Source organism: Amblyomma mixtum, chromosome 1 (genome assembly GCF_055824585.1).
Source record: "Amblyomma mixtum isolate Tamu chromosome 1, ASM5582458v1, whole genome shotgun sequence".
In the NCBI taxonomy this organism is placed as follows: Eukaryota; Metazoa; Arthropoda; class Arachnida; order Ixodida; family Ixodidae; genus Amblyomma; species Amblyomma mixtum.
This window is the reverse complement of record NC_143012.1, coordinates 322,891,052-322,906,953: the sequence shown is the minus strand read 5'-3', so window position 1 is coordinate 322,906,953 and position 15,902 is coordinate 322,891,052. Positions and strand designations below refer to the sequence as shown.

The following is a 15,902-nucleotide window of genomic DNA, read 5'->3' as shown; positions in this document are numbered from 1 at the left end:
CACGAGATAAGACGAAATAACAGTAGTGTAGCCCCAATTGCCTGCAAACTACACTGGAGCATAACATTTCGTTCTGCTTGAAACAGTCTGATCAGTTTATATCGCATAACTGAAAAACTAGAAGTAACGTAAGGGTGAAAATGTTTTAACGCGAGAGCGTTAGTAGCCTCCTGGCGGAAAAAAATCTGTCCGGCGTTGGCGTCCACCGTTTGAAGCCTCGCAGCAAGAGCAACCGGACTCTCAGGCTACTTACGTGGGCCACCCAGATCACGTGACCTTGCAGCTTCCCCACAGCCTGCCCACCGGATTGTGCTCAAAATGACCACTTGGGAAGATGCAGTTAAGTTAATGATTGCTCCCGAGAGGTTGTTCGGAAAGAGCAACCTGGATCTCTCACAAGCCCCACCGGTGGCAGCACCTGCCATAGCAGGGCAGTGGAGCATCGCTTAACCGACGCACCATTGCGCTAGGACTGGCGGGAGGACTCCCAGCGATTTATGAATGTAAAGCCGAGGATTACCAATTCCGCATATATGGACATCAAGCCATTAGCGCCATCGCGTGATACCCTTAAGGCAGATATTAAGTGTCTCCTCCAGTTTTTTGGTGTGGTTTTATTCCGAAATCATCTGGAACATCTCTCTTGTGCGTGATGCTGACTACGTGTGAGGCAGGGTTTGTTTTCGAATAAGCATAAAATGTCCTTGACAAGAACGGCACATGAAATGTTGGGCCAAACTCATCGTGATGATAAGTGTCGCGAACAGATGTGCTTATTTGTATTTTTTTCTCATTCGCAGAAGCAGTCCTTCATGCATGGTGCGAATGCGTAATTCAACTGCATACACATCATCGAAGTATTAGCTCAAGGCCAGGACAAACAAGATCGAATCGGCGCTTAGTAACGAGCCACGAGGCGCACGGCCGTCCCTGAGGCGAGCAAGCAGGGCGCACAGAACTCAATTTCAAAAGTGTGGAAACCACGTCGCAGCTTGAAGGACGCACCACATTGCGGCAGCAGGCGTTACTTCATGCGCGGCCATGAATGCGGCTGAGCGAGTCGATGAAACGCGACTGAATTCGCATTGCGACACTCCACTGTGTCCCGGCTTGCGGTCTCTGGTAAGAATTTAGGAGGCGAAGAACATGGTATAGCTCATATTTATGTTCCATTACAGTGCACATAATAGTACACATAACATTATACATGGAATACGCATTACAAGATACGCTTTAATAGACATTACACAATTTACCCAAACACCACTTCGACGAATGAATTTGCCGTCTTTGAACTAGTCCCGCGACCGCGGCCCAGGTCATCTGAGAGCGTCAAGCGTATTGAAAGCTTCGAGTAAGGAAGCAAGCCGAAATTCACACTGCAGACGACACAGCGACCACGTCTCTGCTTCGGGGGAAGCTGACGGAGTTCGAGTACACGACGCCCCGTAAACGTTTATAGGAATAGCTCATGGCGACCAAGATTCATCTGATCACCGTGACCCCCGGTGAACCCCAAAGTCTTATTAGTGGTTTTAGCGGCTACCTTGTCGTGCTTCTGTCCTTACTTACTCCTGTTTTTCTTTTCATACTCAAGCCATGTACCTTTTACCCGCAAATCTCTACGTGTGTAGTGTTTAGAACTGGGTTTCCTTGACAGGTAACAGGTTGGGTGGCTTCCTTTTAACGTTCTTTTTCTTCCTTTGTCTTGTGGTTTTTCTGCTTCCACATGCGGTCGACGGGTTTTAACACTTCTGATTTATGTAGATTGTGACTCGCAAGATGAGCTTTGCATAACGTTTTAAAGTCTGATTTCTGTACATTGTGACGCGCATATCTTTCCTGTGCATTGTTGTCAGTTAGGTTTTGCTATCTGTTGCTTTTCATTCATCTTTTTTACCTGATTGTAAGATCACACGTGCCTCTGTCTTTATAAAGCCATGAAGTTTCAAATAAAATTTTAGTTGCAAGTACCGCCCTGTGTCGTCTTCTTTCTATGTCCCGTGTCCGCTGCGGTGTCTAGCGCCTTCATACCGCTCCATATTTCATCCCATCGCTGAGAATTAGCGTGCAAGGTTGCAGAGCATACGATAAGCGAACATCTGCAGTTTACATTGAAGACTTTTTTTTGTGTGTGTGTGCTGCTTCGAGCTCTCTGAAGGAGCCAGAATTCACCAAACAAGAATCTCAACGATAACAGGAAGCAGCACGGTGGGGCCGCCCGTTATGGTGGTCACGGAACTGAAGGAGGAAGGAAGTCGGCGCTCGCTGGCGCACTAATCTTTCCTGATGGCCAGGCAGCCGGCGACGACTACACTACAAGGAAAAACTCACAATGCCCGCTCAGGTCAAAACAAACACAGGGGCAACGACCGCAGGCAATGCGTACCGGCAACCACGCACATTGTTCGATAGGTGGCGTTGGATTTGGCGCGTTCTCAGAATGGGCGGTGAACTTTCTTGGTATGACCAACACGTATGCTGTAAAAAATAATTTCACCGGCGTTGAATTGAACAGCGGGAAACAGAGAGATGTAAAAGAGAACATTGTCAACTCTGGCCCGTTTCATCTTTTCTCGTTTTTTTTTTCGAGCAAAGTTCCTGCTTGAATTTCAACGCTTGAATTAGCTCTAAGGCAAGGATCCATGCGGCAGATACCACGTTAAAAGTACTAAGGTAGAAGTCAACATATTGAAATTCGAGACATGGGTTTTTTCGTCACTGCCTTTCAGTGATCTTCGGCTACCTTTCAAACTGCAATCAGAGGAGTTGTCATTATGCCGACCACGAGACGAAACGGCGTATTATGGGATTGCACGCATATAAAAAACAGAAAAGCAATAGGCAGAGACACGTCCTCTCAGTCTCAGCAGCCAGTGCCAAAATTTATACTGTCTGCAACAAGTGAACGACAGGACAGCTTTGCGATGCGTCTCGCGTCTATCTCTGTTTTATTTTTTTTTTTTTGCGCGGCAGTACTAGCTTCGAATATGTACATATCAGGGGATCAGTAAAGCGGAACTGCTGCACGAAGCTTTCATTAGAATTTACCGCTGCAAGCGAAAACTGACAGAAAGCAAAGCGCATTTCACGACATTGGCATCGAAGAACTTGCTTCTTAATTTATTTTCCCTCTTGTTGTATATATATAGAGAAAAAGCAAATGACTTTAGTGGAAACTGAATGGATCAGCCTGCTGTTCAGGAGAGGAGGCTTCATGTTATAAGCGAAGGAAAGAGGAGAAGCAACGTGTAATAAGCGCGGCCGCTTCGAACTGCTGGCACAAACAGCCTACGGCGTTGCCCTCAATGCGACCGTTGTGACGGGTCAAAGCTGCTTAGCGCTATAAATGTGCGGTGAGCCCTCGGAGAAGAGACGGAACGACTAGACTCGATGCCGTTGTGCCAGAAAAAAGAGAGAGGGAGAGGGGGAGCTAGGCAACGGGAAACCGGAAAAGCCGCTTTGTTTGTTGCGGCACGCCGCCTCAGCCGTGAGGCCACCGCGGAAAGAAAACAGCCCTCTTCGCTCTCTCTCTTTCCCAGTGCTACTGTGCAGCACTATACAAGCCAGGCCGAGCCCTGGCCCTCCAGGAGAGCTGTAACTTATACCGAAGCGAAATGTCGAATTTGCACTTTTTTGATCAAAACTTATTCGAGAGTGTTAACTCGGAGCCTTGTACGCGTAACCTTATGCGGCACTGGCTGTCCATGAAGACAAGAAAGCTTAACTAGGCTATGAGTTAAGCTATGTTCATAAGCCGAACAGAGCCAACGACAAATACGAGCAAGTTTTAGACAAGGCTCGGGAGGTATAAGCACAAATGAAGCCCTCGAACGACACACTAAGAGTGTTCTAAGAGTAGCTAAGAGTGCTCCATAGAAACTCCGCAGGTTCCATTAACAGGCGCATGCGTTTTTCCGGGTGTCGAGGAACATGGGAAGTGCCTCTTGCTGTTGGTGCATTTTTAACATGTTCTGCAGCTATGAGGGGCATCCTCAGAGTCAAATGGCGACTACGTCATAGCATGGTGAAGCCCGAAAAATGTTGCGTGCGTCTAATGTCCAAGGGCAATCGAAAAGCCAGTACAAAACCCATGTTGCCAGTACTGGCCTGAGCCAAAAAGAACGTGTGGGCTGAGAAGCAGCCATAGTCAGTAACGAGAGGACTGTTGTCATATCAGCCAGCCGGCTCTTAAAAGTTGGCGCATTCACGAGGCCGGTTTGTGGGATGCGTAGGTGGGAAATTAACCTTCGTCGCCCCCGTGTAAAGCTACTTCGTAACTTGGCTCTTCTTCTACTCCGTACCCTCCTACAGTGACTATTCGAGGACACCTCGTAGCTTTGGGAACGCTGCACCGATCTAGTGAGACCCCGTATCAGTGAAAGTGAGTGGGCCACCGCTCCTTTCCCTTCCTACGTGGCCAGGGGCGTTCCGAAATGAGTTCGCCGTCCGGCAAGCGCGCACGCGACGGAAGTTTCCCTGTCGGACGAGGAACCGTTTAGCGGCAGACTCCTTGGTTGCCGGGTACGTAACGTCGTATGTACAGATGAGCGGATTAAGAGACAAGCCCAGGGCCATACAAGCAATGCAACATAGTAGCCGGCATTGTTAACACGTGTGAATTTCAAGAGCGGCACTTTGGAGCCAGCTGTTACCGACCCTCTTCCGGCCCCTTGCTGCGCGAAACCGGAAGTTGCATCGGCTGCTCGGCGTCTCGACCACTTCAAGAGGATAGCGCAACTGGTATAGTGCGAAGCGTACCTGAATGCACCTAGCCGGCCACTTCAAGCAGGAAACTTCCAGGAAGACGCCGTTCAAAGGTGCGTAGGCTGTCTTTTGTGAGACCAATATCTTTTGCATCGGTGGCTGTATCTCTCGTCGGATTCTGTAGGGGTACGCTGTTTAAAATAAGGCCCGGCCATATGGACTATGATGACACCGGAAACTCGTATTGCTCGGCGTGTAAGCCATGTTGAAGGCTATGCTGAAATATGTCATTACGTTATAGCACGTTCGGGCTGTGGGATGAGTGGGGGCAAGGTACACCAAGTTAGTTAGATATTGGTACATCGGATGACCAGGTTGCAGAATTCGAATGTCTCTAATTACTCAATTTTGTTTTCAATTCTCATGTATCAGTCGGGGGCGCGGTATCATGCGCACAAAACTTTTTTTGAACTTTATTTGGAGGAAAAGGTGGCGGAAGGCTGTAATTGTCTGGAAAACACGCCTGTGACGGCTGGTAATTTGGCTATAAGCTCATGGTCTTATCTCCCGCAGCCGTCCTCTTCATGTGAAATTTCATTACTCTTACTTACATAATCGATTTCGACCCAGTCGGCATGCTCGTTTTTCAAGACGCGGAAGTCACTGAATATATGAGCAAATTAAGGATGGCGAGGGCAATGACCAAGCAATGACATTCAGAGTTCATACGTTGTCAAACTTGCAAAGAACGCCTGAGTGAACAAGAGACTAGTGCCACATTACCACTGTGACAAGGTGCAAGTCATTTCACGATAGTGAATAAATTGACTTCCAACAGGTGGCATTATGATCTGTATGTGTGTTTAAAGAACAACTGCTTTTAAGCTTTTCATCCAAGATTGTGCCCTGCATGTTGGCTGGCATTAAAAAGTGGTAGGGTTTTAACGTAGTTAAACCGAGTAGACCTGCGAAAGCATGTATTCATTCTTCGCCTCTTCTTCTTCTCCTCCCATTGGCCACAGCTAGCGCAGTGATCCTTGGACCTTTCCCGAGCTTACTCCATTAACTACAGCTTACGCAACGCTCCTCCGAATTAACCAGAGATTACACGACAAGACAAGACAATACAAGATTCTTGCTCAGGGCTGGGAAGCCTGGAGTAGTGCTTTTCAGTGAGGCTAGTATAGCAGCGCTGTTAGAGTAACTAGGGGGTATTAAATGGGATGTCAAAGGGCTTAGTGAGGTTAGGAGGACAGATGAAGCATATACAGTGTTAAAGGGCGGGCATGTACTATGCTATCGTGGATCAACGGACAGACGAGAACTAAGTGCTGGATTCCTCATCAATCAACATATAGCTGGCAACATAGAGGAATTCTACAGTATTAACCATAGGGTCGCAGCTATCGTAATTACGCTTAATAAGAGGTACAAACTGAAGGTGGCACAGTCCTACGCGCCTACATCTAGTTATGATAACTAGATCATGAAAGGCTTCTATGAGGATATGGAATCAGCAATGAGCAATGTAAGCACACAGTATACTGTACTGATGGGCGACTTTAACGCCAAGGTAGGGAAGAAGCAGGCTTGAGACCAGGCCTGACCAGGCAATAGGCGACTATGGCACGGCCTCTATGGATAGCAGTGGGGGAGTTACTAGCACTGCTCGCAGAGAGAAATAATTTATGGATCATGAATATTTTCTTCCCAAACGAGAAGACAGGAAATGGATGTGGAACAGTCCCGATGATGGGACCAGAAATAAAATAGACCTCATACTATGAGCTTGCCTTGGAAATGTGCAGGGTGTGGCGGTCTTCAGAAAGGTGAGCGATCACAGGATGGTATGGTCTCGAATTAGCCTATATCTAAAGAGATAACGGAAGAAAATAGTGAAGCGGACGCCCATTAACGAGTTAGCTGCGAGAGGGAAATTAGAGGAATTCAGGATATCGTTGCAGAACAAATATTCGGCTTTAAACAAAGGTCACCAGGTCTTATAAGAAAAAAGGCATTTGCTTTAAACATGATAGCGGAGAGTGTTCATTGCCACTTCACGCGAGATTTATTAAACAAGATCAACAAACCAAGATTGAGGTAAGCCATCTGCTAAACCACTTTGCATCAGGCTTGTGGACAAATTTTGCAGGTAGGGCAAAAAATTAAAAAAAAATTCTCAAGCGTAAAAACTTTTAGGTCATTTAGCGTGGCGAAAGAAGAGCTCAGATATTTCGTTGGCCGCCCAGAGTACTCGAGAGCAACGGATGGTTGTTGGTTTCCAGTAAAATTGATTTATTCTGTGATGAGAGAAGGAGGAGCTCAATGAGGGAAGATTTTTTTGGCTGTTATGTTAGAAAAATCAGTACAGAAGTATTCTGGAAACGCCAAATCTACTGAGATTCTAAAGAGGAGCATAACAGTGCCGCGGTTCTGGCGAAAACCTCAGTTGACCAGAGAGGCGGCAGCATACACAAATGATTCTTTTTCATTAGGATTGAGTTTATCTACATTTATAAAAGTTTCATAAATATGTTGAAAGCAACGAAATATTTGGGAGACTACCTGATCTTTGTTATTTTCTGAAGCTCGTGTGTTTCCTTTGCTATTCCACTTCCTCAGACTTCCCAAGAATCGTTGCTCTGACTACCCTAGCTATAAGTTACGCAGGCACCTTGAACGGTGACACGAATTATTTGCTCACACCAGCCGCAGCCGTTGATGCTAATGATCGCTGCGGGCTGCATGGGCCATAGATCTAGGCCCATCTCATACATGCCGTACAAACACATTTCTTTTCAGTAATAACGCATGATGCTTCACGTGCTTATATTTAGCGAAGTCAAGTTAGCGAGCGCAATGAAGAGGCCCGCTTTTACGTGATAAAAACGAAGTAACATCAAACATCATTCAGGTACCATAATGGTTCTGTAGGGACGGCTGTTACTGGATAAGCAACGCGCGAAAGGAGAAGGGAATGGGGTACACTTCGTACAAACGGTAGGAAGGCTAAAGCCCAAAGTAGGCAGTGCCAGCACCCTTTTTAGAAGTAAACGATTCGCTGAAAAGTGAAATCATAGCCCACTTATGAACTACATAAAAGCAGAAGTGACTGCACACTCTTACATTAGTGATGTCAAATGTGAGCGCGCTTGAATCTAGTGCGGCCGTTTCTCTTGATCGAGCACAAGATTGTTTCTTTGGTGCTACGCAATGTCCTATATGTCTATACCCTATAGCTGGGCTTGGAAGCGAGCGAATGTCACTTTCACAACCGTTTACGCGGCCAGGGAGTGGCCTTGTATGGAGAGGATTTCACTTTCGCGCAGCTGTTTGCGTAAGGCATCCCCCCCCCCCCCCCCCCTTCCTCCAGGGAGAGGTGTTGTCGAACGCGGCGATCTGCACAGCCAGACGGATTGCCGCCCTCCTTATGGGGTCTGTGAAGGCACCGCCCTCGTAATATGCAGTTGTTTACGCCGTGAGGCCTGCTTTGTCTTGTGCACGGGGAGAGGTAGATCAAGCTATCCTATTGCGCTTCCCTGCTGGTGGTGCATTTTCACTCTCAGCTGTAGTTTGTCTAGTTCGTCCGAAGGTCATCATGTCGGTGATGTTAGGTCATTTGTATGTGGCCTCATCGCAGGACAAAGCGGATTGCATCAAACTGTGTAACAACAGCGTCGACCTCTGTGCATAGTAATGGTTGCCTGAATTAAAGGATTCCTCTTAGGACGAAAAAGCTGCGCAGCTGCGCAGAGGAAATGCAGGAAAACAAAAGTTATGAATTGTTCCGTACCACCGCAGTGTTGCTCTGCTCGCAACCTGTATAAAATGCTCAGAACGTATGTTGTACCAGTTTTATATAATACCAAGCTTGTACCTACACCCCAAGAATGCTAATAAGAAATGAAATCCTGCGGCTGTGAAGAGGAACGCACAGTGCGAGTCCCGGAGGCGAAGTGGCGGTGGGTTATGCAATCCCTTTCACTGGTGGCATAGCGCACACCGGCAAACAGGCCAGTGTGTTAATGACGCTTCATAGAGCGATAGGATGGCCGTACAATTCGATATGACGACTGTCGCCTCATGAGGTCACCTTGGCTACAATGCACGGTCGGCACATTACCAAGCCCGCCGTTTCTTCGAGCGTCGACCTCAGCATATGCCGGTTCCAGGACGCCATACGTTCACGCGCATCCTGTTATTTTTTTTAAGCGGAAGTAGCACCCATAATGGTCAGCATTCATAATATGTCCACCGAGAAGAACGCACGCGCGGCACTTTTCCCTGTACTGCCGAGCGGTGTCCTGATCTGACGTAGTGATTCTAGGTCACGCAAGCCTCTCATGCGCAGGGAGCAGAGAATCGCTTGTCGTGCCAGTGAATGTAATCTCATGAAAAAAAAAATGAAAGTTGGTTTTTGATGAAAAGAAATAGCGCAGTAATTGTCTTCCATCTCGATGGACACCCGAACCGCGCCGTAAGGAAAAGGTGGAAGGTGCTTTTTTCTCATTTGGAGAGGACGGGTGTTATAGTCACGCCTACGATGTAGAAATAAGGTCGATATCAATAATTCTTTCACTAGTCACTCACAATGAGATACTACTCTTCTGTCTTCGTAGTCTTCAGTTTAGTCATTCACCGCATGCCCAAGTTGTTCCTGTAGTTCTTGGTAATTCAGAGCGCCATCTCTTCAGGACTTAGGCCATAGACATAGGACATAAGCGTGCTTAGTCGGTGATAATCAGTTTTATTTCAACGCTCGAGAAAAAGATAGCGTTTCTAAAGTTTTTTGTGTGCCCATTGTTTCTTATATTGCAGGATACTTTGGTTGGAACGCCTGGAATAGGCGTGAAGATGGCTTTCTTTTTGTTTTCTTTGTTTCTTTTACCAGAGCACCGACCTGGTCGTATTTTCAGTGACCTGCATACGGACGTTATGACAATAAGCCTTGCTCTTTTTCGATCTCATCCCTGTACGGTGACAGAAAAGCTCTCGTTAGTTGGCTGACAGTAATCTAAACTTCATACCATTATATATAAACAGAAACAAAACCGCACACAAAAAGTTTTACGTTGCACATTCCACATGTTCTTGCAGGGATAACACACCCCTCAGTGTCAAGTAACCGAGGCGTTGCCACCAAAATGGTAGGCGACATGACTCCAGAACTTGATGAAATGGCCAGCCGTGAACTCGGGGAAAACATCGAAGTGATAAAGAAGTCCATTGAGCAACTTCGCCGGTATATTTCTGGTAAGTTTTCAGGACAGCATCACTGTTTTACCAATATTCTTCAAAAATAGCTCATTTCGCGGCCCCTGTTCGGAAGAAAAAGAAAAATATCTTGTACGCAGAACTAGCAGCATGTAGTCGAATAAAGTGTAAGCCTGAAAGTTACTCCAAGACAACGAAGCAGGAAGAATTTTTCTTTGTTAGTGAAGGCAAGGAAGGTGGCAGAGACGTAGCCTGCCTACCATCGTAGTTAAATTTTTATCTAGGCTTAGAGTCAGCAGCAGCCTTTTCTTAACCTTTTTATTTTGCTTGTGTTGCGCTTATGAATGCCGTTGTTATCATCTGTAAAGTGCTGCTATCCAGTGTCGACCGTACGGCGCGTTTCTTCTCTTCGTTTTGCGCAACTTTCAAGCCGACGCTTCATACGACACGCGCAATCAACGGGATCAGTCCCGTCGATGTTGCGCATAGTCGTCAAGCTAAGGCACACAACTTGATTTTAGTGCACAGCGTAGTCTGGAATATAGTTAAGTGATATACACTAGTTGAGTAAGCCGCCGCGGTGGCTCAGTGGCTATGGTGCTCGGCTGCTGGCCCGAAAGACGCGGGTTCGATCCCGGCCGCGGCGGCTGAATTTCTTTGGAGGAGAAATTCGAGGCCCGTGTGCTGTGCGATGTCAGTGCACGTTAAAGAACCCCAGGTGGTCGAAATTTCCGGAGCCCTCCACTACGGCGTCTCTCATAGCCTCAGTCGCTTTGGGACGTTAAACCCCATAAACCAACCAACTAGTTGAGTAAGTAAATAACTTGATCTCAGCTCTGATTCATCGAAGCCTGTAGGATTCATTGACCGTACCTAAAAATATGACCTTACTAGTCGGAAAAAGCCTTGTCTTCATTCATATCTGCCGCAATTTTGCCTTTTGGCGCACTCTTCATTCAGAGGAGCCCTGGCTGGAATGTCCTACTGACGAGGAGTTCCTGGTGAAGTTCCTCCGTGCTCGAAAGTACGACGTGGAAGAAGCCTCCAAAACCATCCGGAAGTACTTCCGCGTGAAGCAGGAGACGCCAGAGATGTTCGAAAACTTGAATCCTTACACGATTCCATACGACGCTGCCTGTAGAAAACATCGCTTGGCCACCGTGTCCCGGATGAGGGACTCATTAGGAAGGGGAGTTGTGCTGCTCAAAATAGGTAAGAGGTGTGACACAAATCTGCTGGCCGCGAACATCTTACGGTGCCACCGGAGATGAAGAGTTCACCTCTCAGAGAAGTTAGAAACTAAAGATATTCTTGGCATTTTATTCGAAATTGGTCCTAGAGCCGTGATGGTTTGGCGACAGCTTGAGGGGTGAACTTATAACTGAAAGCTTCTTTGGTGCAAGGGAAATAGGGTAACGTATCATGGAGAGTGCATATTACTAAAGAAAGCACCTGCCCTGAAGAAAAATTGTCGCTGTTCATGACGAAGGACACGGTCTTGTCATAACTGAAAAGTATTCACAAGCGACCTTTTATGTTTCTTTATTTTTCAGCACATGCATGGGAATGGATGTGCGCTTTGTTGAGACAAAATAGGTCAAACATAGTCAAGAGCCTTAGCTGGTTGCGAATTTATGCACGCGACACCATCCGGGGTTGAAATTGGGTATTTTCTTCTATAAGAAAAAGTCGGCGTTAGGAGCAGAGTACATATGTTTGAAATGCCACATTTACGAGCAAATTGCCTGTAGGCTATTACGCAAGAGGATCCATTTAATACATCCATTAGAAGGAATTAATTGGCACCAAAGTTCATCAGCATTACGCAACCGGTGCCCATGCGTATTTAAGGTGCGTGATTTCATCTTCTGTGGTTCTTCAAAACGGGTTCCAAGCAAACAGTCACATGTATACTGGAAACGGAACCGCGCTCTCTGTCGACAATGGACATCGAGCATTAGTGACTTGCAAGGCGTAAAGGTAAGCACGCTTTATAATAAATTTCGCCGCTGTAAACTAGTTCCCCTCAAGGCCTGAAAGTTAGCAGTTAAATTTCTATTTGACTTTGACCAACCCTGAGTAAACGAAAAGTGCAGCTGCCATATGAAGCCTTACAAGCGTTCGCAGATGGACGGCCTGGTATTTGCTATGGCCGAATTCAGAAATGAGGTGACGGTGATTATGACACAACCGAACATCATCCGCTCATGCGGCGACTGTCTGAAGTACAGGTAATGAAGGCGTGATATCAACAAGTAGGTGATCTGCCTTGAATATGCTGGAAACTCTAATGGCATCATGTTAACATCATGTAGATTAACTGAATTCATTTTGATGGCCCTTTGATGTTTCAAGTACAGTAACAATGCCATTACTGCTACCACACAAACAACATAATGTTGCGGGGCAGTGGGAATTAAAGAAAAAAACTGCTTCCAAATCTTTAACATTTCTTGTGGAGGTAGCAGATACACGGGCATATCTACTGTTGCAGAGTTTCTCCATGCCTGCACGAACTGCCAAGCTCTTTGCCAAGGCTTGCTGCAAAAGGCATTTTCTTCTCATTTTTGAGATACGGCCAGTGGTAATAGTTACATTATTGTCTGCATTTTCTGTTTCTCTGCGGTTTCAGGCGCGTGGAACAGCCGCATATGCTCTCTCAACGACTTCTTCAGGGCCGGACTTGTTCAGGTCGAGTGGCTGTTGCTTCACCAAGACGTGCAGGTCCGGGGTGTCGTATTCGTTCTCGACTTCAAAGGTCTGAGCGTGTACCACATAACGCAGTACACACCATACTTCATAAGCAAGCTTTTGTACCTGATGCAGGTGAGATAGACTTTCTAAACATTCGTAAAGAAAAAAAAAACAGCGGCACTAGAAAGTGCCCTCTTCGGGTCTCCTTTTCGTATTATTTCTCGTGTCGCTATCTGCCTGGTGGCTCCAAAGCAGTCATGATGAAAAAAATATTTCATGGAAAATGGGGACTTGTGCCGTAACAGTTAATTCAGGCATCCTACGCTGTCGAGCGCCCCCTGGAATGAGTCCGTCCTTTAGCCGCAGCAGCCAGGAATTGCCACAATTTTTAGAAAACTGCCTCTATGCAAAAACTGCAGTGTGCAATAAAACCCGTCAGGTCGCGTATTTAATAAAATGCTGCTATTGCACTTCCTTAACGGAATGTCCATCAAATACACCGTGGAAACCGTCTACAACGCATGATGGTGCTAACAGTAGCGACAATAAAGAGAGCTGAATGAAGTGCATATTTTCTAGCTATTCCCCGCCAACGCTTCCGGGGTTGGACTTAACTTTGTCAAAGCTCCACTTATCAAACTGGCGGCCAATATACCTGGAGCGGTTTTTCTTGTTTGGGCCTCGCTTTCACAATGATCTAAATTTATTGTTACTGACTTTCCGCATTGAAAAGCAGCACCGATGTTATCTTGCCCTTAAAAAGATGGAGCCTCGGTTTATCGGTTTTACTCACGGCATTGATTTATTCTCTTCTTACCGTTACGCAAATCTTGGTAGACTACAACCGACTGATATAACTTCGAAAAACTTTAATACATGTTTTAACGTAACTGAACAAGCGAACACTTCAAGTTGATCTTGCGATGCAGATAGGCATGCAGATAGGGAAATACGCCCGAATGCCTCATTTATCGTCAACCCAAAGATAGAATTTGTTTACTTTGTATCCTTTGCGCAGCGCAAAACTGTTCATGAAGATTATTGTTAGTGTCGAGTAACCTCTTCTACGATACATGCTAGTCATATATTTGTGCCTTTTTAAGCGTAAAAATTAAGTGATGGCGTAAATAAAGAACTTGCAAAATCATCACCAACGAGTTTTTAAGTAAAAAAAAAGGTAAGAATTGATGAATACGGAAGTAGAATGTGGTGGTAGTAAATATCGTAAAAAAAAAAAAAAGATGCGCATTCGTGGCGAACTTATCCCATTGAGTGAAGAAGGATGTGAAGTAGAAGGCAACAAGGCCATCACACATATTACCTCGGTATCAACAAGAAAACCATCTACGGAGTAAAATGTTGCAACCATAGGGCTTAATCTGTTATAAACGTTGCCGGGCGTACGCGTAGTAGCTTTTAATGCGATACCATTAGGAAGGTCATGAAGGCGAAAACTGTCCGGTGGCGTCGGCGATGTTGGCTTCTTTGTAAATTCTCCGCCTGCTAGGAGGTGTTTAGTGGAATTTGGCTCCCTCCACCTGCCGCATGTAAACCATACCCCTTTAACTATCTTTCTTTCGCCATCTCAACTTTCAGGGGAAGGGAGGTAGGCGCCGTACTCAGAATGACTTATCAAAAGCGAAAATGAGTGAGAAAATGACTCGGGCCACAGCAGGCCTACATGCAAACTATGCAGCCTCCAGAGGAAATACCTGTGCAAAAATGAGGCCTTCGGGAGCTATTCTTTGCCTCACTTCTCGGGATGAGCAAATCGGGTATGACAAGTCCTACCGGCCGCTATGTTTGAAACCGGCAGCTGGCAGTGCAGTGGCGCATCGCTCAACTACAGCGCCACTGTGGCGGTATGAGGATTCGCAGCGAGCTAACAATGTGACGCGTTTTTGCGTGCTTCAGTAGTCGAAACTGGAAAATAATCACAATAGCACTGGAGTTGGGATGGAAAAAGAATGCACTCAGAATTGAAACAGAATGAGAACTGGAGTAGATTGGAGAGTAAAAGAAGAAAGTAATCGCATGTTTATCTAATCGGCCCAATTGATCGTCTCTAAATTATCTATTCTTCGTGATTCCTATGTCACTGTGAGTTGAAAAAATGATTAGTGGTCTTGCCCGTTCTTTCACGCTTTTCTTTCCAGGATTGTTATCCCATCCGTGTCAAAGCGCTCTTCGTGATCAACAATCCGGCGTTATTTGACATACTGTTCGGCGCTGCGAAGCGCTTCATGAAGCCCAAGCTGCTTCAGAGGGTAAGGCCAATGTTCAGTATTTCTAAGTTCGGACCTTTTCTCGGCTCTTTTGAAAGTGATATATCTAGCCGAGTTAATTCGTTCGTCCTCGTGTAGCTGGCGCACGAGCCACTGAATAGAAGACCTAGGTGGGTGGCACTTAATACAAAGTTTGAATTTCACGCTAATAAACCTAGAGCAGTCTTGTAGATCAGTCAACCTTAGGACCAAGCATGCATTTCGAAAGTGTTCTCGACAATGAGCCATATTCACACCATCAGTCAAGTGATACAAAAGAGCGCAGGACAAAAACAATCTCTAATTGCCTTCATAGATTACGAGAAAGCATTAGAATTTGTAGAAATCTTAGGGGTCATTCAGCTACTGCGTGAACAAGACGTAGAAGAGGCATATGCAAAGGTGCTGCAAAATTTCACTTGGGACTGCATAGTAGCCGCAGTCCTGTAGAGCGAAAGTGACAAAATCCAAATCAGGAAAGGTGTCAGGCAGGAACGCACGATCTGCGCTACCATTCACCGCAGGTTTACAGGAGGTATCAAAAGAACGGAACTGGGAAGAGTTGGAGGTAGTTGGGCTGATGAAGATTTCGCGTGGAGGGAGTTGCGCGAAAGAAGCTCACTAGAATGCTTACAATAATTTACTGCAAGGCTTACCCTGCGTATATACCTGTTGCTGCTTAATTTCTTCTGCCCCTCTAGGTTTGCCTTCTTGGACGCGACGTGGCGAAACTGCACACCATGCTCCCTAGGGACGTGATACCGGAGCAAGCAGGCGGGACTCACGAGTTGTACGACTACGACAAGCTCGAAAAGGAACTTCATAGTAAAGCCAAGTACTTCGATGACATGAATCGCTACGGCTACCGCAAGACTAACAGGCGCGGCAGATGATTCAGAACTGCTGCTAGCCCGTCCACCCCCTGGAAAGCATAACACTGCATGAAGAGTCTGTGATATGACATTCTCTCATAGTCGTGCACCTGCGACTCTAGCTGCTTTCGATCCTTGGACCTGCGCCGAA

At 46.2% G+C, this 15,902-nt stretch overlaps 1 protein-coding gene and 1 long non-coding RNA gene across 2 annotated transcripts in view; one reads left to right on the top strand and one right to left on the bottom strand.

Moving 5' to 3' along the window:
- LOC149372722 (uncharacterized) overlaps positions 1–15,902 on the bottom strand; it is a 273,432-nt gene that overhangs the window by 14,758 nt on the left and 242,772 nt on the right. The gene's annotated exons all lie outside the window — the stretch shown is intronic.
- LOC149372732 (alpha-tocopherol transfer protein-like) lies at positions 4,766–15,887 on the top strand. The gene is made up of 7 exons (XM_089568151.1): positions 4,766–4,820; positions 6,516–6,536; positions 9,805–9,960; positions 10,882–11,133; positions 12,554–12,747; positions 14,772–14,882; positions 15,581–15,887. The coding sequence occupies exons 1-7, from the start codon at positions 4,766–4,768 to the stop codon at positions 15,770–15,772; spliced, it is 981 nt and encodes a 326-aa protein (XP_089424277.1). The 3' UTR covers positions 15,773–15,887.